Below are 18,541 nucleotides of genomic sequence, written 5' to 3'. Positions count from 1 at the left end.
TAAAAACTGAGCAGTCAGATCATTCGTTGATGAGTTGCTGCTCGGTTGAGATGAGATGAGACGAAATGTTCCTTTTTCCTCCAATAACATAGAACATAAACTAGAAACTGAAAAAACTTGGTCATTTTAAGCCGCTTAAAGTTTTGCATTTTTAAAATATTTAAAACTGAAAGCAAAAACGAAAAGCACTTAAATTTGTGCATTTTATTGTGGCTACTTCTAAGTGGCCAGGTTTTTCTTTATAAAATGACAACTACATACATATACATATATAAATGTTAAGCCTTTTTTGCGCGTTTGGACTGATTTGTATTCAGCTCATTTTGAAGGAGATCCAGGCACTAGGATGTTCTACGCAAGTTCTGTGTACTGTGCTCAAAGAACTTGTTAAAATGCATAAAACACTTGCCACATAAATAATAAGAACATGCTGGCGTTTTTATGCATTTTATGACTTCAATTCGGGCAGGTTGGAAGAGTGACAATTTTGCCACCGGCATACAAATAGTCGGCTAACCAGACAGTCAATCAGCGAGTCCCGAGCTCATCAATAAAACCGCAAGGTGAACAATCATAATGGCAACTACAACAGGTGACAGTGACAAAATCCACTTCTCAACGTGAATCAGCCTCAATGATTTTCACCCAAAACTCAATCATCATTCGCAAACAGTTCATTAAACTGTTCGACAAGCCATAAGTGTATTGAAAAATGATACAATATTGTGCAGTAAAACCTAAATAAATAATAAATAATTAACAAAAAGAGAAAGAAGCAAATACGAATTTATATGAAAAGGAAAGTAAAATAAAATGTACTCTTTGGAAGCCGATAAAAAAACACAAACCGACTCAATTAAGCATGATTTTCGCAGATTTCTATTAAAACTTGCATCTTGATAAAAAGTTAGCAGAATGTGGTATTTCTGTATCAATGAGGGATCACCCATTGTCCTTACTGTTCGAATTCTCATAAAAAATGCATCAATTTCATCGATATCCATAAATAGAATAGAAGAATGTTATTACCAAAAGTGGGCCTCTCCAAATCAATAGCTTATGAGCCCCTCAATTCGTTAGGGTAACAACAAATTAATAATATCTAATTTCATTTTGCGACAATGGCTTGAGGTATTGAATTCAAGTGTCAAATTTATGGCAGCCATTTGAACGATTAGCTGGAAAGCTGAAAGGCACCCGACATTGGACAATGCGTTGGTTTATTTTCATTAAGCATTTTCGGTTATAGCGTCCAATCGCAGCAGCAGAGAACGTCACAGCAGCGACAGCAGAGACAGCGAAACCGGCAACAATAACAAGTTCAAGTTAATTACATCCTACACACAGCTGCAAAACATTTTTTGCACTTTTGTCTCAAGGTCGCACCAGCAGCAGCAGCAGCAGCATCATCATCGTATCAACAATGAATTATCATTTTAAGTGCCAACACATGGATATGAATGACAGTAGAAGGGGAATTTTGTGTACAAACCCTGATCCTGTTACGAACAAGGAAGTTGCGTTGAGAGTCGAGAACCCGTTCTTGTTCTGAAAGTTGACTCAGTCGACTACACCGGTGTTGACCTTAGCTTACAGGATTTAAGACTTTCTAAAATCCACCAGTAAGCACCAAGCAAGCATCATCATCATCAGCCAAATAAGAAGACCCATTTGTGGCAATAATTGTTTCCACTTGACTCGACTCGAGCGATTTATACAAACTTGGTCGTATTTTATTCCCTCACTGAAATTAAACTTCCTGTCAATGTAAAATGAACATTCGCGCTTCATTATTTAGTTTCAGAATTTAGAAATAGAAGTTTCCTGCTTACCTTATACATGGTTTTAGTACTTGAGGAATTTTCCCTCATATATTCTAAGCAAACAAAAAAAAAAAACTTTTAATTAAAATCAGTTTCAGTTTCACAAATCAAAGCACAAAATATTTATGGAGAAGTCGACTCGCTAATAAATCACTTTCAGATTTGGAACGCACCCACAATACAACACATACAGATACATACATAGTAGAGGCAGGAAAGGTGGATAGACAAGCAGAACTAAAATCGAAAAAGGCGAAAAAACATATACAAAAAACAATATTCTTGAACGCAAATGTTGCGGAAGTTAACAGCTAATTAAAGAGCTTGACTTTTCGTCTTAGCTGGAAATTAAATTACGAGCAGAGTAAACGAAGCAAAGTTTTCGCTCGGATGCATTTGTAGCGTTTTTCGCTGGCCGCTAACAATTGATTGCCCTTGCCGGAGACGATGACGACGACGACTCTGGGTCGACTGGTCAAGTCGAGCAGAGCAGAGCACCAGCCAGAACAACCCCAAACATACATAAAGCCTGGCAGCGCCCCATGGAGAGATCATTGGGCAAGGTCAAAGCCACAACTTTAATGCCTTTGGTATGCAAAATGCCGACCACAGCTCCACTTACTGCTCTTGCCGCAAAATGAAAAGAAACAAAAACAGATGAAACCACAGTTGCCACCATGAAAACAAGTTTTTGCAGCCAGTTCAATGGCCAGTTTTGAGGGTCAAGTCCAGGACTGGCATCGTAGCGGCGATTGGGGAGAGAAAGATGGAGAAGGGCAGGTTCAAGTACGTTCGGGGGAGCTATGTCCTTGGTGGCATGAATGCAATTCACTGCGTGTTTTTGTTGCCGCAAGTGGAAATCTGAAATTTTATTTCATAGAACGAAACGAAAGACTTAAGACACGAACTTGACATAAAAGACTTAAGACACGAACCTGTTACACCAGGAACATTTCAACTATAGTTAAGTTGACTTTAAGCACTTAATGCCCAATGCATATAGATTGATTAATTATTTAGAGACAATATGTGCTCCAACACCCATATCATTACAGCACTTCAATATGACTGCACTATATTGCAATTGCAACACATTCTCGTCATTCCGCTAATGATGCTATTAAAGCCTAATAGAGTTATAAAAACCGAGCCACATAATTGAAAACGAATTCCTAATTTGATTTCAATCAAAACGAGATTTCTGTTAAGATAATAATAATTGTTAGTATTTCTGACTATGTCTGTCCCAAACTCCAATTTTCCCCACAATCTGTTATGTCATGTACTCGAACTTGTGGGTAAACCAAAAACAGCTACAACAAATCTTCAAGTAAACAGTCAAATTTGAATTTCATTTCAAAGTTTCACAATAAATCGAGGGGCCGAACAAAAGTTTGCTCAACGGTACTGTGAACTATTGAGTGGGCTATTAATACCAAACGAAATCACTGGTAAAAATCTGTTTGGTTGATTTGAAAATAGATATTGGTATCTCATCAACAGCCACAACAAATTTTAAGCTACGAGTGTGAGAAAGTGCAATGAATGTTCCCAATTCGGTTTTGATTCTTTTTAAATTATATTACGGCTATACACACAGTGGGAACAATAGAAACCAGACAACAGCGGATAACAAGTTTGTGACTTTCTGATAAAGTATTTCACTAATTAAATGACATTTTGGCCTGCCGAGTGAATCATCTGAAAATGTACAGAAAATTTGCACTGCCTGACTAATATGCCGCTGACATTTGTTTGTTTCATTTTCAGCGCTCGCCACGCTTCACACACATACACAGACAACAAACATTTGGAATTTTTAGGGGAGCTGCGCTTAAACGATAATTTAATAGCCAATTTAACGCTATTATTGTTTGCCAAATGAATGCCAATCAAAAAAAAAGAAGAAATAATTATGAATACAAAGCGTCGCGATGAATGGACTGAAAATGTTCTTGATATTGGACCGAAACAATAAGAGCGAAATACAACGAACAGTATAAGCCAATTGGAGGCCATAGATGAATTTAAATTCTGGGCTTTCTGCGTTTATCAACTCGATTGCATTAAGCGTATGCCTGGCCACATTTATCATAATTCTCAATCCCTCTCGTCTTGCCCTACAGCCCTCTCAGTTTCAGCCGTCTGTCTCCCCATCTTTAGCCATGCAAATTTATGCAAAACCGTTGTCAGCGCTTGACGTCTGAAGCAAATCCGTAATGAAATCAAACGGTTATTGTCGCACCATAAAGCTAACAGCCAAAAACGGTTAATCTTCTCGGCTCAGTTGAGTCCAAGTTCAAAGTTTTGGTGACCTTTGCTGTGATCACTTTGACTGCAGTTCAATGATAACCGAAAATAACCAATATCCGATGGCTGCTTGTCAAAATTTGACCAGAAAGACAAAGCTGAGGGTCTCGCTTATTGTTTGCTTAAGTGTTTAAGAAATTAAGTTAATTTGGCTTACACAGTTCTTGAAGTGGGCAATTTATATCACATTTGCCACATTTGAGAGAACCGCCCTCAGTTATGTTAATTTGTTTATTACTCTCATAAATTACACATACGTTCCAAATACTATGTACAATAGCCGCCAAGTAGTTAGTTAAAATGAACGTGAACTGGTTTGCCATAATTACCAAGTCTTGTCAAGAGACTAACAGTTGCATCTCCTAGAGCAACAGAACGTCCGTCCACGTCCATGAGAAGCTAATAAAATTTGTCGTACTGAGAACGTAGCACCTGGAAAAAACCTGGAAAAAACAATGAAAAAAGGTATCTTCGGCTATGCCGAACTTTGTATGCCCTTGCCGTTACGTTCCATACTCATTTTTTGGCCCCACGCATGTGAATGTCAAGTCCAGGGGAATAGATGAGACATTTTATACCCTTGCAAAAAGGGTAAATCAATTGTGGTCAGAAGTATAAAACTCATAAAAGGAACCATATCGACCATATAAAGTATATGTATATATTCCTGATCAGGACGACCGTCCGACCGACCATGTCCGTCCGTCCGTCTGGATCGATGCAAACTCCTATCAGACCGTAAAAGCTCCAGAGCATGTGAGCTTTCAAATATTGCAGAGATTGTGTATCTCGGATTCAGCCGGACGAACTCGTAGGTGAGGGGTTTTTTGTAAGGGTTTTTTTAAAGCGAAAAAAGCCGTTAGGGTTGTTAAACAAAAGTCAAAAAACTTTGTGGGGGCTATGGGGGTTATGGGCGGCTGTTTGGCTTTTATTTAATGCCTATTTGGATAAATTTCTGGCTTAAGAGCTAATTAATTAGCTTAACCATAAAACAAATGTTTATGAAATCAATTTAAAATTTAAATGTGGTTGAAATTTATTTCGATCGAGTTGTACCAACATTTTACTGCAAAGTTTTTTACGACAGACTACAGTACTAATTATATGATATATGTTTAAATGGTTCTCTAGGTGATAGAGACGCGGCTCATAAAAAAGATACAAAAAAAAAAAAAAAAAAAAAAGAAGCAATAACAGAAGCCACTGGGAAACCAGTTAGATGTGCTGACTGAGACTGTTTGTTGTTGTTGTTGTTGTTGCGTCCGTCAGATGCATGTCGCTGGAAATTATCATGTAGAACTATAAACTATTTTTTTTTTGCGATTTTGTTGCTTAATTAAAGCAATTATCCTTGTGCAATTAAATTGTGGCTAAAGTGCTTGCGATCATCTATTGAGGCTGGTGCGTAACTCTTAGGGCATAGATTGAATCTGAGATGAATCTGGTCTAGTAGTAATGTCCGTAGTGACCATGATGATGGTGGAGTCCGTAGTAGCCGCCATAATAGGGATAGCCTAAACGGGAAGAGCAACGACGATTAGAGATAAACTTAGGGCTCTTGCCTCGCTACCCCCTTATCTTAGTACCACTCACCAAACTCACCCAATCCATAGTAACCGCCACTGTAATGCGGCCAATAACCACCGCCATAATAGCCCAAATAGGGAGAACTGTAGTATCCGTAGCCAAAGGAGGCTGCTCCTTCAAGATCCTTTTCCTCGGCTACTCCTGCTTCCAGATCGGCGCTGGGCTCCTCCTGAGGACGTGGACTTGGGGCTGCTTGTAATCCTGGCAGGAAATACGCCAACAACGAGCAGACTAAGAGCAGGCCAATAAAACGAACTTGCACCATGTTGATAATTTGTTTGTTTGTCGGGATGGTTGCAAATGCCACTTGAAGCTTACAACGACTGATACTTTTTAGAGTCGTGCTGCTTGTTTATATAATGGCCACAATGATTCTTGCAACGTTTGCCATCTAAGCGCAGCGGCGACATAACAATTGTCTGAAATTTTCCTTTACGAAAATCCCCCGCACATCGTTTCCCTCTCTTTCTCATTCTCTTTCAAATGGGCAACTGAGTGCGCTTCTAACAATAAGCCTGCCCCATTGGCCCACTCCCTTGCCACAACCACCGCCACTATCAATGAAGCATGGGTCTATCGTAGCTTCTACTTATTTCTTGCATGACCGACTGCTAATTACAATGCTTTAAAATCGCTTCTCCCTCTCTTTCTCTCTTTCTCTATTGCTCACATGCGCTTTTTGTATTCCTCCACCTCCCTTTTGCATGTGGGGTCAATGTCGCAATGGACAATCAACAATAGGTAAACATCTAGTAAACTCTGCTAATTGTTTCTTTAACTATGATTACATTTGTCAGAGACCGAAGAATCCAAGCGTTTGCTCCTCCTTCTCCCCAGTCTAGGAACGTCTTCCCTGCCCGATTACATAATTCGCCAAAAAACAGAGAACTGGTTTTCCCTACAAAGAAATTAATTTCGAATTCTAATTTGGACCGTCTTCAACAAAAACTAACACGAGCCCAATAAATAAAACTACCTGCCAAAGTGGCTAGGCAACATTCTAAATCCATAAAAATGATCCACAAAATTTCAAGCGTTATCCAAAAATGAAATAAATGGAAATGAAATTTTATTTCACCCAACGTGCTCAAAATGTAACAGCAAAAGGCATCTACACCCATAAAAATAATTTAGATAAATGCTAAAATATCTTATTTGCATGTCGGTTTGGGGGAAATAAACTAGTTGGATAGTTGGCTAGCTAGTTAACATACATACATACATGCATACATACATACATATGTGTAAAATGTATATAATCATTTAAATGATATTTGACATAGAAGAAAAAAAATCAGCAAGCGGAACCAGAGAGCAAGAGGTCAAACTTATTTATATTCCCTAAAGTCTTCCATCCTTCCGCCTTGTAATAGTCTTTGCGACCATGTACGATACGCTACTCATGTAGCTGAATCTCAGTTGGCAGCTCAATTTCTCACATGTTTGCATGTTGCCCGGGGTCAGGGTTTAAGACAATGCGTTTCGCACGTTAAAAGACCCCAGAAAGCCAAAGTTTTTTTTTTTCTCTGTTTTTCGTTGTTGTTTGTTTTTTGTTTTTGGCTACCCAGCTAATTGCCAGTTTGCTTATCTAAATTGCCGCTTTAACCAAGAACTTGTGACTCGAGATGCTTGTAATTAGCCAAATGAAATGCTTGACTGGGCAACAGAAAGAATCCAAAAGAGAGGTCTTCGCAGTTGAGGGTGAACTGGGACGAAGTCGGGGACGGGGACAAAGATTGAGCTGAGACGATGTGCCATTGAAATTTTGATTTGTTGCCTTACCAAAATAGAATTAAATAATATAAGCATTTAGTGAAGAATACAGCCTCTAACTTAAGAAAAGATACTAGTTTATGCGTTGGGTATTTCCAATATAAAATTATTTCGTAAAAAAACTTTTATTATGTAGTAATTGGTATAGTTTTGAAACACTTCTCGCTAAGCCTAAAAATAAATAATATTAAAAAATTAATCCTTGTTGCCATTAGTCCTATTCTTAGTTGGTAGTAAATTGGTTAGTGGTTGGTGTGGACAACTCCTTAGCCTGGCTATCAAGCTCCTTCAAATACATGTCGAGTGATTGATAATTGGTATTGTTTGTTATTTGGTCAGGTTGAATGGCTTTTGATTGCTGTTGGAAGTGATCATGCTCCTGCCACAAACTTCGTATATTTGTCATTACATCCGCATAGAGCACAGCAGAGGCAGCTGCTGAGGTATCGCTGCTGCGGCGGACTGTGTCCAGGTAAGTTTGTGATTCGCCTGAACCGAAGTTGCTGTTGCGGTTATTATTTGGCGATTTGCGTGAATTTACCAAACGACTGGCCAATGGTATAGCGGAAGTAGTTGAAATCGTAAATGATGACGATGTAGTTGCTTTTGGAGGTGCTGTTGTTGGTGTTATTATTGTTGGTTTGATTGTCGTTGTTGTTTCAGATGTAGTTGCCCCATTACGGAAGTTACGCCCCTTTTGCTGTTTCTCTCGCTGCCACTGCCATTCGGCTGATTTTGACTGCTTGAATAGACGTTGGCGACGTCGTCGACTGTCGCAGTTGGTTGCGTTTCCACAACTCTGTAGCTGATTTCCCGATGTCTTTTTTGTCTCTTCGGGAAGATAGACAGTTGCGTTCTTTATCAGTTCACCTATATGGGCCACCAGTTTAAGACCTTTTTGAACATTGTACTCCTCTTCCCTCTTTACACGCTTGCTGCGCTTGTGGTCCAGAATCTGACTCTGACTCTGACTGAGAACAGCCTTTAGTCGCTGGTGCTGACCGCGCTGATAGATCTGATTCTGCAATGATTTCTGGGCTATCAATGTATGAGTCTGGCGTTGTATGTGCCGCTGACGCATTAAAGGTGGATATTTCTGATGCTGACGCTGCAGCAGGCGTTCAGTTTTTCGTACTGAAGCTAAAATTTCCTCGGGAATTTGTAAATTGTTTTGAGTTTCTTGTGTGAGAAGATCTCCGTCTACCATTTTAGGTGGCTGGGACGGAGGGAAACGATTACTACTCAGTTTACGGGGCTGCTCCCAAACCAATGCTGCTGCTTCTGGACGTAATTGGGGCTGCCTTTGTCGCAATTTCTTTAGTTGCTGAAAGTGCTGCGGAGGCTCTATAATGCGTATCACATCTCCGGCATCGTCATCTACATAGCCTGGCCGAATATCCTGTAGATGAGGAGGCACTCGTTGCAACGGCTTCTTAAGTTCTGGCTTAGAAACGCGATAATTGGGTGGAGACGGTGGTGGGGTTGGTGCGTCCTTTCCAATATGTTTTTCCTCTATTTTAATACAAAGACAACTTAGAGGCAATATTACTAACACAAGCGTCAGCAACATTGTGCTGCAACTCCTTGCCATTACCATGAAAATGGCCTTGAATATATTGCACTTTGCTTTTGCTTTGCACTCTCACTCTCTATTTTCACTTTCACGCGCGGTGGCGGTAGCTTTGCTGCTGTCAATGGCTGCTCTAAAACTGCACAGAAATTGTTTGTATCATTGGGTCTTTATAAAATTTCCTCGGCGTTTTTTCAATTTTTCCAGTTTTATTGGTCTTTGGCCAGGGATGCAGATGCAAAAGATACGGTCATGTGCCAGCCGTTTCTCTTTGAAACCATCGTCATCGTCTTCGCCTTTGTTGGTTCGCATCGGCAGCAAATGAAAGCGAAACTGGCAAATGTGCAACACGAATGACGTTGCAACGTTATAACGTTGCAATGTTATAACTGGTCAAAGCCGCAGATTGAGTCTCTTTCGCTTTAGAAACCCACTTTGCATATGCAAACAGGCTAGGCCGAGTTGTTTGGCACATTTCAGCAGCGGCAACTTTCAGAGTCGTCGAAAACTAGTTTGAAATTAATTTTCAAGTGTACGTCTCATTAGTAAGTAGGCTGACCCTCAACTTGAACTCTGCCAAAATCAATAAATATCTTTACACACTTGAAAAATGGTATTAATGATTTCAAATTAAATGTCTCCTCAACTATCAACCGGTAATTTGTTTATCTCTTTTGCATCTTTTTTGCATTCTCGCCTAAAAGATGCCACAAACTAAATAAAAATTTGCCACAACGGAAGTCGGATTTATCATTATGTATACCATGGTTCCTTGAGTTTAAACTTCCTCTCTCATTTAACCTCGTTGGCATTTTCAAATTACTTTAATTAACTAATGATGTTATTTCTCGCATTAATTTGATTTGATTCGTGAAATTTAAAGTGAAGCTTTTCCAAAATCTGAGGGCATACTTTAAGGGATGTCTTTTAAATCGTTGTTCTCTATGTCCATGCAGTACACTAGAATCAGACCGAAGACTTTTTTTGACTTTTATAATAAATTAACTTTATTGCTAAAACATCCCAATCAACAAACTCATAACCCCAGTTAAGGGGGGCACTTCAGACACACATTTAGCTACTCACTACAAAAAAAGGGGGAATAAATAAATAATTTAAGGTTTTAGTTTTTAAATATTAAGTTAATTAAGATTAAGTAAGAAACTGTTTTTAGGGAAACTACCAAAACACGATTCCTAGGCAATATAAGGCCGGCATTTAAATAGAGAAGCGCAACATTCAGTGCTGGTTAATACGTTAGAGGTTAGGGCTTGTGGAGGATGGATGACAGGCTTGAGGGAATCATGCGACTAAATCTATTGCTCCACAACCATTGGCTGCCAAGCATTGTCATTGGCAAAGCCAGGCCGCCCGGCACCGCCCAAACCACCAGTACCAAATCCCATGCGACGTTCATGCGAAGTTGTTGGAATAGGATGCTGATAGATGCCAGCTGTGTTTTTGCCCATGCCCACACCCACACCCACTCCTGGATAGACCCGCTGTTCCACTTGGCGAGATTCTTCTGTATCGTAGTCTCTCTCTTGGCTTACAGCTGTCTCCGTCCGTCTGTTCTTTTCAAAGAAATCGATAATGGGATGATAATTGTAGTTAACCCGTTTGGTACCATTATGAGAGCCTCCAACTTCGACACCTCCTCCCCACTCCACCGCCGTAAATGGAGTTCACATGGTAATTGACGGACGCCGGTTGTGGGGGAAGTGCCGTCGATTGATGCTGCTGCTGCTGCTCATGGTGGCCTGTCGGTAATGACGCCGCTGAGCTAGCTGGGCTGACGATGATCGACTGGGTGGGCGACGCAGTCGCGTGGGGCGCATAGAAACGAGGTCGCGACTTGGTACGTTGGCCCTGGACGACGGCAGGGTTAGGTGATGCAACTGTTTGATGGGCATGGGCGGCACTACTGACTGCTGGGCCGACTGCGGCTGCTGCGGCAGTTCCTGTTCGGGCGGGAAGACTGGTGCTTGTGGACTGAGGTAAGCGTATGCGGGCTGCTCCTGATCCCGCTCCTGCTCCTCCAGACGGTGATAATGAGGGTGATGTTGAAGATGTTGCGGTGGCTGTATGGGTGGAGGTATAAATACGCTTGCGATTGAGGGGTATTCTCGGCATTTCCCCAGCCAGCGGTGGGCCGGCAAATACGTTTACCTCTTGATCAGTGTGCAGCTCGCTAGGTGCTGGAGCCAAATCCAGATCCACGCGAGCCTCAGTATGCTGCGGCCGACGTCGGCTGACCTGGTTGTAGTACTTTTTCGAACTGGCACTAGCTAGAGGTAGACTACCACCACTTCCGGTGCTACTACTGCTACTCTTGTGACTCTTGTGGCTCTTGTAACTGGAGCCTATTGAATACTGCTCTTCATCATCGGGTGGACTTAGATAAGGACCCAAACTAGCCGGTGCCGGGGTCTTGTTACGCACTTTGTTGCTGCTGGAGTACAACTCGTTGGTATCGCGACCATTGTAATTACCAAAGCCTAGGCCGAGTTCATCTTCTTCGCTCTCATCGTTGTAGTCTAGATCGTCCTCGTTAATAGTGCTGTAGCCATTACTATTGCCATTATCCAGCTTATAGCTGGACCCCGGCGAGTAATCTTTAGCTTGGATAGAGGAGAGCGGCGGAAACTGTTGGCGATAGCCGTCCACCTGACAAGAGCAGCAAGTGGGCACCTTAAAGATGTCCACATGAAGGCCGCGCACCTTGTCCCAGCTCAACAGGCGATGATAGTTGTAGACCTGGGAGCAATGAGAACGATAAGTTTGGGCCAGATATGAGCAACTCTCGCCGGGATTGCTGAAGAGAAAGGGAAAACGCAATGAAATAGAGTGAGAGGTACGGGGATTAAATGAGATGGCAGTACACATGACTGAAGATACCTGCACTTCTCAAGCCGCAGAGTTTGCGTATGCTGTCCCGTATTCACTATGAATTTCCATTCTCCCGAAGCAGACTTCGCCTTTTGGGGTCGGGCGTAACGCACTACACTCTGGCACATGCCTCCAGCTGAGCCCTCATCTTCACGCCTGGCAAAAAGAAAAACGAATTGCTTTAGATGGTATAATGTTATAAAATGATCTACTCACCGCTTCTTGTTTATCACGTAATCGTCGAACTCATCGGCGAATTCCAAATTGTTGTTGGGTTTGTCATAGAACTCGGCTAGAAGGGCGGACATGGCATTTTTATGCCTTCGAATGCTGCCCATAATTTGATCACTGTGTCAATGATGCCAGTGATGGATGAAAGGGGTGAAAAACATTTAGCTGATGACCTACTGAGGGGAGATATTAAAGCGACCACCGAAACACCAAAACCATCGAACAACCATTAACCAAAATGATTTGTAAGTGCAAGGGACTACGCAGGTGAATCAAATAAATTACATTTATTTAAGCTAATCAATTTACTAAAGTAGACTAGGATTAGGAAGAGTGTATTGTGTGGGTGGAGGGGGGATGCGGGGTGGTAAAACGGTTTTATAGATCTTACAGTGGATAATCATCTGTTCGTATGCACATGTGACTAGTGAAGCGTTCACATTTCTTGTATGGGGGCGCCACAACAGGATTATGCGAGCTGGCCGACGTCTTCGGCCTGCCTCGTCCTGATTGATATTGGACACGTTTCCGCTTAATAGCCACCTTTTGATTGGGTCGCTTGCTCATGCGATATCTGGGACCTGCAATCAGCTCTTCTGGATTGGGAAGGGGCTCCAAATTTTCATCTTCGTTAATTGTAGTGTTACGCCTATCAGCGCCATTCAAAGGCAACTCGGTTCCATTCAGCCCTGCAAAGGCAAGATCCTCTATTTCCATATAAGATTCTGTTTGTACTGAGGGAGGTGGAGCTACCGTTGTCGGGTCAGTGGGCTGCTGGAATGCCGTGGTATTCAATTTGATAGTTCGTCCAGCCAGACCCCCCATTAACTGCTGCTCATTGACCGAGGCAGGAACGGAGCGAGTCAGCTTATGGATGAACTCATTGGAGGAGCGCCGTACTCGTTTTTTGTGAGACTGGTTGGTTTTATTTCGCAGATCGGACTGTAAGGCTTCGTTAATAATTTGTGGGTCCAAAACCTCAGCCTGCATCTCATCGAAGAAATCTTCCAGCGACGAAGACGACGAGGAAGAGGGATCTTCCTCTACCATGGCGCTGACATCAATAGTGCCAACGTTGTCATCGTGATCACTCTCCTCCTCCGTTAATTTATCTTGCCTGCGATGAAGCAATGCTGCAGCCGCTAGATCAGTACCAAGATTAATGTATTTACGTGCTGAGTTCTTCACCAAATTAGCTAAATCATAGACAATGGGCAGCAGGAGCTTCTTATCGTCGCCAAACATCATGCGAACCTGTCATAGACAAACACAGGGATCAGCAACTAAAAGTAAACTCCCGTTTTGGAATACTGACCTGCTCTAGCCTTAGCTCTTGTCCCTGCTTCGCGTTCATTTGGGCGGAAATCAGTGCCGAAAGAGCCAATCGTTGCTGCGAGGACAACACTCGCAGTATGGGCATTACTTCCACAAACTTTTGACGCAGTTCTTCATCAGTAAGTGCCTTTGCCAGTGCATTGCGTAGAACCTTCTCACGCCAGTCGAAGGGTGATACCTGGTGCCTCTCTGGCTCTGGCTCATTCAAGTCCACACTAAAATCCAGCATATTATTATCAATTTTGTTGTCTGAATCATGAGCCTGTAGTTCGGCGTCCTCAAGCTGCCAGTCTGTTGTGTCAGGCGTATCAGCAAAATCGAAATCCATCAGATCATCCCCATTAATGTTGGTGCCCCTGACTAGATCCAAATGGAGTACACAATTGAGCAAAGCCCAGAAGAGGCAACGTGTTTTCATTTTCCCTAAAAACGAATGAAAGTATATGGTAACTTAGGGTCACTCGCTATCATTTGAAAGTTATTAAGCATGATTTAATTTCACAACAACAAAAATACTAATGAAAGCACTATTTATTAATGTCTCACACGCTCTCAAACGGCTCATTCTAAGCCAAAAGCGAACTCTATTATTGTTTTGGTCGGAAGTGCGTTGAAAGTAAAAGCCATTAACATGAGCATAAGCAATTGAAATGGATGTTAGAAGCACTATCGGGAGCTCCACCGTATCATCAAAACATCTTGGCCTGGCTATTACCGCAGTTTAGACTTTGTCTTTGGGTAATATAATGTTGACGATGACGATAAAAACGGCAAAGACTTTGCCATCGTCATTGTCGACTGCCCAACAAGGCGTGAAGCAGCTGAACAACCTGTAAAAGCTATTTCTTCATGTTGTTGCTCTTGTTGTTTGCGTGGTTCATGCTTGTCAGCCGGTTGCTGTCGTAGGGTTAATGAGATCTACCAAGCCATGTAAATGATTTCTATATTAGTTATGAGTCTTCAACTTCAACTGTTTTTGCTAAAAACGCCATAAAAATGTTTTCCTGATGATGTGTTGGCCATATAGAGATGCCAAAAAAAATGTTACGTGGAATTTTAAATGCTTAAGTCAATAAATCAATCGAAATTAAAACTGAAATGGTAAATACACAAATCGTTTTTGATGGTTTCCAACCAACTTTATCCAGAACAAGTTTCAAACAATTATTCCTGGCTTTTGCTTTATACAAGCATAATGTGAAGATTAGGCTATGAATGCTTACTGGCTTCCTTATTGTTAAGATATAAGCATGGTTCATCTAAAGCTTGTGTGTGCATTGATTTTCTCCCTGTACACCTTAGCCAATGCAAATGCAAAGGAAAGTCTAACCTATTATCGTGGGACCTGACAAATCTAAATGTTAACTACACCCATTGGAGGTTGAGAAGGTAAGGGAAAACAAGTGAGGAGGAGTGGCTCCTTGAGGCTGTTACCAGACAGCACTTCGTTGAAAGCCTGCTGCTTAGATGCAGTCAAAGATGCCTGGTGACCTTTTGCGCCATTCAAAAGTGAAAACTTGTCGCTGTCTCGACTGTGATCGTCGCAATCTTTTGGGTATGCCTATGTTTGACAATTTAAACAAAACAAAATAAAGGAGAAGGCAGGCAGGCAAGCGACCAAATAAACATTTGCCGAAAGCGCAGGAGACGCTGCCACCGCCGCCGCCGTAACCTATGAGCATAAGACACATCTTCAACAACGATTTGCGAGCATCGTTTGTTTGGCTTTGTCTTTATAATTGAATGGATGCTTCAGCTCCTTCAGGCTGGCTAATCGTGAGGATGGCTTTAATTTATTTCGCACACCTGCGCATCAGCGGCTAATGGCGAGTGAAAGAGCTGAGCGCTTCTGGTTTTGTGTGGCCTTTTGCATATACCACACAATGCCGCACGATGCCATGCCAGACGTAGATGCAATGTGCTATCCACACTGGGGTACTGGAAAAAACCCATAGTGTCATAAATCAAATTAAGCCAATGATTCCCACATGCTGTATGTGATTCCCAGACTTTTCCAATTCGAAATTCGTGTGGGTGAACAAAAATTTTGCCAATGTGCAGCTGTGTAGCAATTTCACTGGAAACACTGCATCTTTTTGTTGGTGTATACATATGTGCTTTTTTTAGCCAGCTTTAATTAACTGGTAATTTGCGTGCGTTGCAATGAGAAACGAGGCCACTCAAAATACAAAACAACAACAACAAAACGCAGCAACAAAATCAAAGCGCAGGCAATAAGAGAAAAATCAGCATTGGCGCTGGCTCAAGAAAGTGGCAACTGTGGCTAAGAGAAAGAATCCCATAAGCAGCCGCAGCCGCAGCCGCAGCAGTAGCAGCAGCAAAGACACAACTAGGTGCTAACCGACTAACCCAGTAAACCGAACTCGCAGAACCACTAGACCACAGGGAGATTTAATATATTGAAGAGATTTCTGATTGGTAAAAAGACAGACATATAAACCATGGCTGTATCTATCGACAAATCGTTAAGCCCAACAGAAAATTCAATTCGCCGGGCCCTAAACGAAAGACTTAGGCCACAAACTTGACGCTTTTGAGTACATATGTATTTAAATGCGTTCACATACACGGACACACACTACCGCAGGCACACGCATACACAAAACGCTGACACAATTTCCTCAGGCGTAAAGAATAAAGAAAAAACACAACAAAAAAATAAAAAACACAAAAAAAAAACAACAGAATTCAAATTTTTGGTGCGACGCGTTGTTGTTGTTGTGTTTTGTTTCTTTTAGAAAGTTGTTTCCATTTCACATATTTGGCTAAAATACACCTCATAAAAGTATTTTAAAATTCCATTTTCGATTTTGTTGTACTTCTTCTGCGGCCTCTTCTTTGCTTTTCTTTTTTGTTTGTATTTTTATGATTAATTTATAAGCAAGACAAGAAATCACCTTGTTTCCTGTTGACACCTCCCTAGAAAGAACCGAGCTTCAAGTTTCCCCCCAACTAATTTTCACTTTTGACGGCCGTAGCCGCGTCTCAGATTTAAATTAGGTGTAGTTTTTTTATTCAATTCGTTGACTTAGGCAAATTGTTTTGGTCTTCGAACGCGTCTCAATTATCGGACTTTACAAAGCGATTTTCTACTTTGCCACACTTCTTTAAATTTCTTGTTGCTGCAGCTTTTGCCGCTTGCTACGTCTGAACGCTTTCAACACTCACCGCCAACTGTTTTTAGCTGCCACCGCTAATGCTGTTGCTGCTGCCTGTGCTGCTTCCACGGCTTCTGCCGTTACCATTTCTGCTGGGGAAGCATCTGCTGCTGCTACCAGCTCTGCGCTGAGCTGCCTTCTGGCACATGTTCTGTTCGATTCGGACCGGCATCAATTGCTACGTGTTTGTATTAAGTTTCTGGATCGGTTAATTGTTTTCTATTTCGCAGTTCATTAAGCCGTTAGCTGACTTATATTCAGCTACATAAGAACTTCACCCCCAAGTTCGTGTCTTAAGTCATTCGTTTTTCGCCAACCAATCTAGATCGGAAATTGATTTATTTTGCCTGAATTGCTTTCTTTTGGGCATTGTTCAAAGATAAAACGAGAGAGATTTGCTAGATGAGCGGGTAGGCCCCTTGGGGTTAAGTCGAGTCCACGGTGAAGCCCAAAAAATAAATTAATTTTCGCAGCAATAAACCCAGAGGCAGACCACACTTTCGTTTTTCAAAAATAGCCCTCAGTGGTAACTTAGCGCCTCCGCCTCTTTTAATGCCACTGCCACTGCCACTGCCACTGCCACTACCACTTGTCCACAGTGGTACAATAGGCTACGAAATTTCAGCGAAATATGATTGAGTAAGTGTGAAATGAAATTATCACGATCTAAATAGTTAGATATTTCTTTTTCTCCACTTTCTGTTGTTAAACAAAAGACAAAACATCTTGAAGAGATTCATACTTATTCCGGAATGAAATGTAAAATTTCGCTTCAGTGTGCTTTTTGGCCTGTTCCTCTTTCTATTAATGACCGATGCAGCTCTTTGTTGTTTGCGAACCTTAAGCCGTTTCGCTGTTATGCACTTTATTGTTATTTCTTCATCATCGAGTAAAAACTGAAGGCGGGTAAGTGCTATTGCTAGTGCTGCTGCTGGTGTTCAGGGGGGCAGTTCCACCTGTTGCCGCCAACAGCCATTTCTGGTGCACTTTCAATTGCCATTTTTAAAAAATTTCCTTCACACTTTCATAGGTAATCACAGCGCCAAAACGGCGTAGGCTACATTTAATGCGTTTTACTCGCAGTTTAACGCAATGCTCGACGTCTGCTCCTCTACGCATTTTATCTTAATGTCCATTTAAAATATTACCGCATTGCTAACGTTGAATTTTATTGCATCGTCATCAATCAGACACCATCAACTTCTCTTCATGCGGTCTCGGTTGCTGTTGTTTTTTATTTTTACTTTTTGCATATGAATATGAGTTTTTTGCTACCGGCCAAGCATGAAAAGCCGCAATGCATTTGGCTAATTTGAAAATTGAGTTTTGAGTTTCATTTATTGTTCCTTTTTTTTTGTAATTGTGTAAACCATGCAACGCCTGCAGTGCTTCAAATGTGCACCCTTGATGGACTCCTCAGTACTAGAGAGATGGTTGTGCTGTAAAAGTAATTAATAGATACTGCAATTCATTCTATTTTCTTAATGGTTAATTGATTATGTCAACGGAATTTAAGAATAATTTATGTGAGCCAATACCTGTTCGGTTTTAGCTTAAACTGCTTAAAATCTTAAGCAGTGATTCGGAAATTGTATTCCGGTTTTCCTAGGTCATCGAGTTTCTAAATTAAAGATATCCAAGTCAGCCGGCAATTAGATATACTGCAGCAACCTGATACAAACCAACGTTTTTAATGAGTTTTATAAATTTATCTTAAACGATTTTTGTAATTTTCATTCATTCCATCGATTCAAGCCATATCCCTAATTGTAAAGGCAAAACTACGCAGTCAACTTGCAATGATTCAAAAAGCTTTTCAGTCAGCGCGCCTATTTTTCCCAAAA

General features: G+C 41.4%; 3 protein-coding genes across 3 annotated transcripts; all 3 read right to left on the bottom strand.

The window, feature by feature from the left end:
- Positions 1 to 5,568: 5,568 nt before the first annotated feature.
- On the bottom strand, positions 5,569 to 5,985 carry LOC137579233 (pupal cuticle protein Edg-91). The gene is made up of 2 exons (XM_068292939.1): positions 5,736 to 5,985; positions 5,569 to 5,647 (listed from the first exon to the last, which is right to left on the bottom strand). The coding sequence occupies exons 1-2, from the start codon at positions 5,983 to 5,985 to the stop codon at positions 5,580 to 5,582; spliced, it is 318 nt and encodes a 105-aa protein (XP_068149040.1). The 3' UTR covers positions 5,569 to 5,579.
- A 1,731-nt stretch (positions 5,986 to 7,716) lies between these two features.
- On the bottom strand, positions 7,717 to 9,157 carry LOC137579232 (uncharacterized). The gene is made up of 2 exons (XM_068292937.1): positions 7,983 to 9,157; positions 7,717 to 7,928 (listed from the first exon to the last, which is right to left on the bottom strand). Exons 1-2 carry the CDS (start codon positions 9,088 to 9,090, stop codon positions 7,717 to 7,719), a joined length of 1,320 nt encoding a protein of 439 aa, XP_068149038.1. The 5' UTR covers positions 9,091 to 9,157.
- A 1,024-nt stretch (positions 9,158 to 10,181) lies between these two features.
- NT1 (Neurotrophin 1) lies at positions 10,182 to 16,449 on the bottom strand. Its single transcript, XM_068293007.1, has 7 exons — positions 16,437 to 16,449; positions 13,499 to 13,941; positions 12,575 to 13,437; positions 12,169 to 12,300; positions 11,962 to 12,108; positions 10,734 to 11,878; positions 10,182 to 10,702 (listed from the first exon to the last, which is right to left on the bottom strand). The coding sequence occupies exons 2-7, from the start codon at positions 13,934 to 13,936 to the stop codon at positions 10,380 to 10,382; spliced, it is 3,048 nt and encodes a 1,015-aa protein (XP_068149108.1). The 5' UTR covers positions 13,937 to 13,941; positions 16,437 to 16,449; the 3' UTR covers positions 10,182 to 10,379.
- Positions 16,450 to 18,541: the final 2,092 nt, after the last annotated feature.

Source organism: Drosophila tropicalis, unplaced genomic scaffold, assembly GCF_018151085.1.
Source record: "Drosophila tropicalis isolate 14030-0801.00 unplaced genomic scaffold, ASM1815108v1 contig_694, whole genome shotgun sequence".
Taxonomy (NCBI): domain Eukaryota; kingdom Metazoa; phylum Arthropoda; class Insecta; order Diptera; family Drosophilidae; genus Drosophila; species Drosophila tropicalis.
Note: the sequence above shows the minus strand (reverse complement) of the source record. Positions and strands in the feature narration are given on the sequence as shown.